At 43.3% G+C, this 9753-nt stretch overlaps 1 protein-coding gene across 1 annotated transcript in view; it reads right to left on the reverse strand.

Annotated features, from left to right (window-relative positions):
- Positions 1-1742: 1742 nt before the first annotated feature.
- COLCA2 (colorectal cancer associated 2) overlaps positions 1743-9753 on the reverse strand; it is a 9187-nt gene continuing 1176 nt past the window's right edge. The window contains exons 3-5 of the mRNA XM_042473970.1: positions 7953-8016; positions 5160-5392; positions 1743-4195 (exon numbers count right to left, since the gene is read on the reverse strand). Coding sequence (XP_042329904.1) covers positions 3836-4195; positions 5160-5392; positions 7953-8016 — 657 coding nt within the window. The 3' untranslated portion in view covers positions 1743-3835. The remainder of the gene's footprint in view (positions 4196-5159; positions 5393-7952; positions 8017-9753) is intronic.

Raw genomic sequence — 9753 nt, forward strand, 5'->3', positions numbered from 1 at the left:
ACCAGAGCTCTTGGACAGAGAAGGTGAGATGTCTCACCAAACTACAATGCAGAACAGGCATGAGATATGTCCAAAATGATATCTATTTTTAAAAATCCCTTGCACATACAGATGCTCATTGTACATTGCAGCCACTGAACTGCACATCTCTCTCTCTCTCTCTCTCTCATATGTTGTATATGTATATGTATATGTGTGTCTGTAATCACTAAGGAGGAATGAGATGCCACTTCCTTTGCACATCATCTACAACAGGTGCTTCCCAAAAGGTATAATGTCAATGCTGGAAAAAGACTTCACAGAAGCCGCTGTTGATCTGTTATAACATAATGGTTATATGGTGCCACCTGACTGTAGGTACATGAAAACAAAGTGCCAATAAAAATTAAGCCTGTTCCCATCTGTTAAGGCTTGGCTTTAGCACAGCAGCTGGAGAATGGTGTGCCTTCCATCAGGAGTCTAGCCGCGGCACTTGGAATGACACCTTTTACGAAGAGTGAGGAAAGTGATTCAACCGGCAGGTGATTCCTTACATATAGGAAAACAGGATGGTGTCCACGACCTCATAAAAACATGCAGAGGCCCTAAACTGCATCAAGTTTAAAGGAGATTGAATGCATTACCTACCCATCTTATCAATCCGTCAGTCTGTCAAGCCAAGTTGCTCCAGTAAGAGACAGAGTGTAACTTTACACTCATTGAGTCATGAGATGGTTGTGCACAAGTGAATTTCAACACTGTACAACTAGATGTGCAGTCCAATGGCCACAATGCACAGTGAGCAGCTGCATGTGCAATGAAGAGTGTCTAGTGTGCATGTAAGTGAAGTGACACTGCATGCATAGTGACAACATATGTACAATTCTACTTCTGCAACCCGGCACTGAAAGTGGACTTCCATGTTGGACAATATGACCAATTGCTTCTCTAGGGTGACTTAAAGTGTGTAAGTCACTAACAGGATGCCAGTCTCAGTCTGTCTGATTTCACTATACAACTATCTAAGCACCATGCTATATCACAACTCACCATCAGGGACACGTACTTAACATACTTCCAGCTTCACCTTGAACACACTACCAGTTCCATGGTTTACTGCAGGATCTCTGATAAAACCACATCTGCTCGCAACACTCTGAGATGTTCAAATAGTAGTTGAAAGTAACCCAAAATTCTCACTGGTCTATTCTTTTTATCAGGTGGGGTTATCTTGACTGATGGTAAAGCCATTTTTCAACCTGGGAATGAATAATGACAAATGTTCTCTAGAATAGGGACTGCCCTTAAAAGGGGGGGGGGGAATTGATCCAGATTCACCCACCAATTCATCCTCTTCTCAGCATCAATTCAGGACTGGGTTCCTGCATGGCAGGGGTCTGGAATAGATGTCCCTTGTAGTAGCCTCCAACTCTGTGATTCTCCATCTCATGCTACCAGGTAGTGTATCATACTTCTGATGCAGTGTGCTGTGTTTAACCCATGAGTAGGCAATCAAGCTATGGAACTCACTGCCACAGGATATTGTGGCAGCCACTATCTCAAATGGTTTAGACAAATCTATGAGGAAGGACTATGTATTTTGGGTCTGCTGAAAATACAGAAAGAGCAAAGAAGGCTTGGATATATTTAGCCTGCAGAAGAGATGACTGAAAGGTGATATGATATAGTTCCATGAAAGTCCATGGATATAGCACGCACTGTGAAAAGGAACACACATTTGGTAACAAATCACAAACTACAAGTTGACTGGTATTTGTTTATTGGAATCCTAAATATACAAGTTGACAGAATGGCAGAAGAAATTGTGTGATGTGGTTTTAAAATGTTTGCACCCTTAAATGATGCACAGAAAATAACATCGGAAGAAGGCAAAATTCAGATTAAGGAGACTCATAGATTTGCAGAGGCAATACAGTTGCTTATCTGATCAGAGCAGAAGCGCATAGATGTTGGTGTGTGTGTGTGTGTGTGTGTCTTCTTCATTATATGCAAGTTTTCAGGTTTCACAGACTTCTTCATCCAGCAGTGTGGGAAGGGAGACAATTTGGGTCTATGCAGCATGCTAGGTGAATAGCAAGTGAGTGTAAAACAACCAAGTAATGCTGTTCGTTACAAATAACGGCGCTATATGTTATGTGTATGCCATGATACCAGTCAAGCACAGACTTACTGCAGAATGTGCTTCTGGCGATTTCCTTTTTGTTTCCATTTTTCAAGGACAGTTGTTTCCCTTGTGATTGAGGAGTTATGCTTGCACATGCGTGGATGCGGCTTGAATATTACAATCGCCAACAGTATTATGCTGGATAAAGAAATCAGGGAAGGAAGGGAACCACTGTGCCTTGCTGAGCTCTTTGCTCATGCAGTCAGTCAAAAGAGGCAGAATAAATTATGCCAAACAGGAAGATATTAGCTGGTATCTTGCTAGTGACTAGGTGTCACTTGAGATTATGGTCCTTGTGTCTCTTTTTGGATGGGGCACAAGGAAGGGGCTATTCTCTAGCCCAATGTTTTGCAAACTCTGACCTTCCAGGTGTTTTGGACTTCTGCTCCCAGAATCCCAAAACCATTGGCCAAGATGGCTAAGGCTTCTGGGCGCTCTTGGTTCATATATGCAGTCCCATGCCTGCACTCTCCCCTAGGTAGCTGCCAAGCCCAATTTAATGGCTACCTAGGGGAGAGTGGAGGCATGGGGCTGCATATATGAACCAAGAGCCTAGATGGTTGAGAGTAGAGTAATAGTTCCACATGTGGGATTCTGCTACAGCTTCCTAAGTCTCCACCTCCAGAATTCACTGGTGCAGTGTGATAGCCCACCTGGTCCACCCAGCCCTTCTGATGCTTTTGGAGAGTAGAAGAGATCACAGTCTGAGGACATCTTCTGCAAAGATCCATTGTGGATCTTTGAATCTGTCATCCATTTGCCTCTGGCTACAAGGACACAGCCAGATCCCTCTGCTTTCCATCAGCAATGGAGTGGATGTGATGGTTAGATGGCTGCTGCAGTGCAACAGTGAGTCCTGTGGTGGCTTTGGACTTTCCCAAAGGAGGAAGGGAATACCAGTCTCTGCAATAATGCAAAAAAGACAGACACATGCATAAAGTGGACTTATGGCTGTGTATGCCACTAACAGGCTACCAGGCTTTGGCTACAATCTGATATCCCCCCCCCCCCCATGTGGTGTAAAGGTCCACATGCAGACCAAAATTAGACTGAGCCATAAACCCTCTCTGCAGTTTGCTGAGCAGCCCTAAACAACCATTCTGTACTTCATGGGGAGCAGGCAGGATCATAGATGCATTTGGCTATGTTTCCATAGTCAGATGCAAAATGATGACACCAGCACTAAGTCTATTAAGGTGGTGTTGGAAGACTAGCACAGCACAACAGAAGTCCAGGGGTGGCTTTGGACATTATGGGGGAAAGAAGAGAATACCAATTTCTGCAAGATGTATGGCTGCATACGTCACTAATAGGATGCTAGCCATTAAGTGTTATGCTTACGGCACACAATGCAAGATTTCAGCTACTATGTGTAAATTGTGCCAATTGTAGAAACTGGCTTTTCCCAGCACAGAATTTGGATCCCTGTGTGTAGGATATCCATTGTTGTCTAAATAAAGAGCTGGCCAATTTTGCCCCTCTTTTGTTTTCTGCCCAATGAGGAACTCTGTGAAATGCTGGAAACCTGCACCTTTCAACTCAAACCAAGGCCATCTCAGTACAAATGATGATGTTTTAACCTTCTTAGGATTTTGCCCCTGAAAATGGCAAGCGCAAGTCTATGGATCTCCATACATTTTTGGTAGAGCAGCTGTGACAGCTGCTTCCCCATTAACTGTAGCATGTGTCCCAGCTCCTATCTCTTCGGAAGAACTCATCTGCCATGGAGACAGCAGGGACATAGTCCCGACAGTCCGCGTTTGTGTAGGGAAAACATTCAGAGACTCTGAAAGTGTCCAAGTGCTGGGAGCCACAGGATGTGCAACAGCATGCCGAGGGGACATGGTTGTACTGTACATGGGAAGGCTGGAGGTAGGGGCTTCCCTCTGATGACGGATACATACAGCTCTTGGCCTCCAAAGGAGAAGGAGAATTGTTGTAACTGATCGGTGCAAAAGGAGGCAGCTGGGATGGCGAGTAGCTGTAATCGAATGAGCTGGAGGGATCTGAGGAATCTGGTGATCCAGTACCCTGGCAGAAAGAAGAGGAGGGAGAAACAGATGCACCTCAGTTTTCACGTGAAAATTTGGGTTGTAAAGCCCAATGCGTCAAACAGCCCAAGTCTATGCAAGGAAATGCTACTCTGTTTAAACAGACCTACACTTTTTAACCAGTCACATACAGGGTTGCAAACGATTCCTCTGGTTGGAATAAATGTGTTGGGAGGTTGTGGCATTTGTTGCCGTAATTCTGGTAGTATCATGGGTACCTGCTATTCTTTAGACCAGGGAAAGGTAAAATGCAATTTGCAGGCTGCATATGCCTGCTTGCAGGTGTAGTTTAACAAAATAAATAAATAATAAAAATTTTATTTGTATACCGCCCTTCCAACGTTTAGATTCTAGGATCATTTTTAGACTGCTTTCAGGAGTCTTTAAAGAATATTTTAATGGGTTTTTAAAATGTTTTTTTAACCTTTGTATTGTTTTAATTGGTTTTTATTTGTGCATTGTATTGGAGGCCCTTGTGCACTGGGAGGTGAAACAGAAACACTTTAAATCAATAAAATAATATCTAAATAAATTGTTACTGTCTGCCTTCCTTTCCAACTTACGGCAAACCCAAGGCAAATCTATCATGGGTTTTCCTGGCAAGGTTTGTTCAGAGGAGGTTTACCACTGTCATGGAGAGAGAGGCGGGATATAAATAAAAGTTTTATTTTTATTATTTTATTTATTATTATTCCCCTGAGGCTGAGAGACTGTGACTTGCTCAAGGCCACTCACTGGGTTTCATGGCCAAGCTGGGAATTCAACTGTGATCTCCAGAGTCATAGTCCACTATGCCATACTAGCCCAAATGCCTCTCCCTAAAGGGCAAATCCCAAGATTCAATAGCATATTGCCATGGCAATTAAAGTGGCATCATAGCACTACAGTAGTGTAGTTTGAAAGGGTCCCTGTTACTAGGTCCATAAACCCTGAAGGTGAATTACCAGGCTTTGGTTGAGGCAAGGAGGCGGACCGGGCTGGTAGCTGTCAGGTGAACAAGGCAGGTTGCCCTGAGCAATAGCCAAAGAGGCATCCAAGGCTGGTTCGGTTTGAAGACAGGAGTCGACCAGCTGCTCCAGGTAACTGGGAATCTCTTCACAGGTGATGCAACTCTGGAATGGCCATGGCTGTTGGCAACTGGAGGAAGACGATTTGAGCTCTGCATCTACGTAAGGGGCTAAGAGAAGAAGGAGAAACAGAATAAGACATGATGGCACTCGATGCTCTTTAAGAATAAAAAGCTGGGACTCAAGTCAGCCTAGCTGGGAGGCAGTGCTGTGCCACCTGCTTCAGACTCATCAAGTTTACTTTTTTGGAGCACAACTCCCAGAATTGCATCCATAAAAGCGATGCTCCTAAATCTTAGAAGTCAATTGGAATTATTAGCAGATATGAGGATTTCCAGTACAACAAAAACTAGTGAAAACTCTGATTTGACTAGCCTCCTTTTGCTGGTGACTTTGTTCTTGTGTGCCTTCGAGTTGTTTCTGACTTATGGCAACCCTATCATGGAGTTTTCTTGGCAAGGTTTGTTCAGAGGAGGTTTGCCTTCTCCTGAGGCTGAAAGCATATGACTTGCTGAAGGTGGATTTTGTGGCTGAGCTGGGATTCGAACCCTGGTCTCCAGAGGTGTAGTCCAATGCTCAAATCGCTATGGCACACTGGCTCTCATTGCTGGTGACTCACAAAGATGTAACTTGCCGTAGTTTGGCTGATCAACCTTTTGCACGGTTTAACAATGGAGGTATTTGTGTGATGCACATTGTGCACAGCATGGTAAAATGGTTTGAGTGCTGGACTAGAAGATGGAGGGCCTGGAGATGTCTCATCCATAGGGTCGCCATGGGTCAAGATCAATGCGAAGGCAGTTAACAACAACAAATACTTGCAAAAGGGTTCATCCAAGTCTGAAAAAAGAAACCCAGCCTGAAATAGGGATGAGAATCTCTGTATTAATCTATGCAAATCTGTGAATATATATATATAAATCTGTTGGGTGACCCTGGACAAGTCACGTTCTCTCAGCCTCAGAGGAAGGCAAAGGCTTAATCTCCTCTGAATGCTGTGGGTCTCCTTAGGGTCACCGTAAGTCGGAAATGACTCGAAGGCACACAACAACATCTCACCCACACCCCTTGATCACAACTACATTTGCCAATAACCCAGCTATAAGTTTGTTGGTCTTGTTGTCTTGCCCAGCAGCTAAAAGACAAAAAGAACTGCCAAAATTCTTGCTTCTTCAACCTTGTCAGCTCTTGGCAAGCTCTGGAAAGAAGCTGATATGCACTCTGGGGGAAAAGGTTAACCCCATCCGGATTCACAGAAAGAGGGAGAAAGCAACTGAAAGAGGCAAGCTGGAAATGGTGGGAATCTATTATATTGATCTGCAGGAAGAAGCTCCATCAGCAAGAAGAACCCTTCTGGCAAGAGATGGAGAAAGTAATCCGGTGTGATCTCTTTGTCCCTTGTGATTGATCTTTCAGGGCAGGTGGATGGGGAAGGGGAGAACAGGATGGATAGAAAGGCAAACAGCAAAAAGGTATGTATTAGTTAGAGTATTATGTTAGGAATATATTATTTAGTGCATTACGGGAAGAGTCATGTGCCTCCTTTCTTGATATTTTGGTTTGGTAGGATGGGAGATGATATGATAATTAGGAATCTAGAGATGTAGGATAGTAATTACTTTGCAACTGTTTAGGGATGCTTAAAGTGGCGTATAATGTGTAATGAAGTGTGAATTAAGCTATAGTTTGGATGATGGATGATGGATGACAACTTTTTTTTTTAGGATTCAAGTGGGTGTTATTATCAAGATTACCATATATACTCGACTATAAGTCAACCTCATGTTTAAGTCGAGGGCAAGTTTTGAGGCCAAAATTATGGATTTTGATATGACCCAGGGACGTAGCCGGGGGGGGGGGTTCTTGGGGTCCGGACCCCCCTTCCATTAGAAAAATGAATGGTGTGTGCTGCTGCGCCGCCGCACCCAAGCCCCATTATAATGGTGGCACTTAGTCTGGACCCCCCCCCCTTCCTAAAATCCTAGCTACGTCCCTGTATGACCTGACCCTTGGGTAAATCGAGGGTAAAACTTAGGGACATGTAATGTAGGATGTAAAGGACAGAAGAAAGGAAAACAATGCTAAAGAACGTACAAAATTCCAGCAGGCATAACTATTTGTATTCATACTAAAGGCTAGATGGATGAGAGAGTAGAAGGAGGTCAGTGCTTCCAGGGCAAATTAAATCTTTCACCAGGGGATGGTTTATATATATATATATATGTACACACACACACACACACACACACAAGATTTAAAGTACAGTACTCATATTGACCCATGGATAAGTCGACAGGTTTTTTGGGTCAATTTTAAAACCTAGCTTTCTAGACTTATACATGAGTATATACAGTAAGCTGTTTTATTTCTATATATGTGTGTATACAAACAAACACACACACACACACACACACATATGGCAAACAACAAAGAGAGCTGGAGAGTAATTTTTTAAAGCTGCCTTTTCTCCCTCCTCCATCCCCCTGTATCCTCATCTGCATTTTAGCAAGCCCTTTCGATTGGCCACGTTCCTAAATAAATCCTCATGGTTTGACTCCAAGCTGGGAACTGGACTGGGAAGTCTGGAAAAGAGGGAGAGCATCTTCTGTTTGCATGGAGAGTGCTGTCTGTCTGGAGAGCCAGGGGTGAAAAGGTGCATTTTGTACTCACCTGCACAAGGAGGGGAGAAAGGCTCCACAAACTGGATTGTGCTGCCACAACTTTCTCCAGAAACCTGAGAAGTGAAAGGAAGAGGAACAAAACAAAACAAAGCTGAAGAGTTTCTCCATTTAAAAAAACCCAAACCAAAACAGAAAGATCACCCCATCCTTCCTTCTTTCCTTCATCCTCTTGCAAAGGTGGAGGTAAGTCCAGTGTTTCGCTCCTGCGAGGGACATGTGCAGAAAACCAACACATCGATGGAGTGAATCAATAAAAGTTGCTTCTATTTTGTATCTGGATGGATGAATGGATGGATGTTGGAGTTGCAGATGTTCCATCCTTCTCTCAGCAGATTTGTAAGATGCCTTCTCGCCTCTTCTATCATCCCAAACTCACTATGCTTTGAACATAGCTTGCTTGGTTTTGGGACTGCAGTGTGCCGTGGGGCGGATTTGACATGCCATGCCATGCATGTCTATATGGGCATATACATGCCTGTTCCTCTCTTTTCAACATGCCTATTTTTATATGGCTGTAAAGCTGCTGCAAGGAGAGCAGGAAATATTTCTAAAGGTAATTGTCAGGTCAAGCCCTATCTGCAGATTGCCTTTCCTTGGAATTTACAAGCTCCTTGGCTGCCTGGCCATTAAATCCATTCAAACAGGTTTTCTGGCAGCTGCTTCAGGAGTGTGTGTGTATGTGTGTGTGTGTGTGCAAACAGCAGATATCTTGAGCTCCACATGTCTATCCTACTGATGGGCAGATTTCACCCATTCAGCTCCAAAGAGTTTTCCCTCCAAGCGGGAAAGGGTTAGAGGGATTTTCAAGAAGGGGTGGAATTCCATCCATGTCTCTTCAGCTTCCCTGTCTTTTGGTTTCAACTGGAGAGGAATTCAACTGGAGCAAAATTCAATACAAGGTTGTCTCCCTGGATCCCAGAATAGGTGAGGAGAGGAGATCAAGACCATCGCAAGGCTAAACTAAGGGGGGCTGAACCCCCTAAAACAACCAGACACCAAGGATGAGGACCACCAAGATTTTATGCTGTGAATTTTTAAACTACGTTTTAACTATTGTAAGCCTCAAACTGGGGGGAAATGTGGGATGATGATGGTGATGATGATGATGAAGAAGGAGGCTCCTCCCTCCCTGTCATCTTTCGGCCTCTGAGGGAGAGAGAAGGCTGGCCCAGTACCATCAGGGGCTAGCCTGAAGAAGAAGAGCCCTCCCTCCGGTCCATCTGCCTTGGTCCAGGCCTCAGAGGGAGAGAAGAATGCTGGACCTGATTCCCTCCCCCCTCACCATTCCCTTTATTTTATTGTATACTGTATGGTGTTTGTTTTTAATGCATTGTATGTGTAATTGTAACTTGTGTAAACCGCCCTGATCTGAGGAAGGTGCGGTATATAAATAAAAACTTTATTTATTTATTTATTTATGATGATGATGATGATGATGATATTAGTAGTATTGGAATTACCAGTCAGAAATGTCCTAGTTTATAGCCATCAAATAAATATATCGTAAGTAAACTAGAAAAGGTATTAATAACCAATTTCCTTTATTTCCCCCTTTTCTTGAGGCATTACGTTCATACTTGGAACAATTTTATAATATTTCATTTAATATCTTTGTCATTGTGAACTGTTTTAGCTGGTCGTCGGTGTCTCCTTCTTTACTACGTTCTCTATTTTTGCTGTTTTGGGGGAAAACACACACAAGGATGGTCCCTTGCAATTTCAGAGGAAAGGTGTGGTGTATTATTATTATTATTATTATTATTATTATTATTATTATTATTATTATTATT

This window comes from Sceloporus undulatus, chromosome 6 (genome assembly GCF_019175285.1).
Source record: "Sceloporus undulatus isolate JIND9_A2432 ecotype Alabama chromosome 6, SceUnd_v1.1, whole genome shotgun sequence".
In the NCBI taxonomy this organism is placed as follows: domain Eukaryota; kingdom Metazoa; phylum Chordata; class Lepidosauria; order Squamata; family Phrynosomatidae; genus Sceloporus; species Sceloporus undulatus.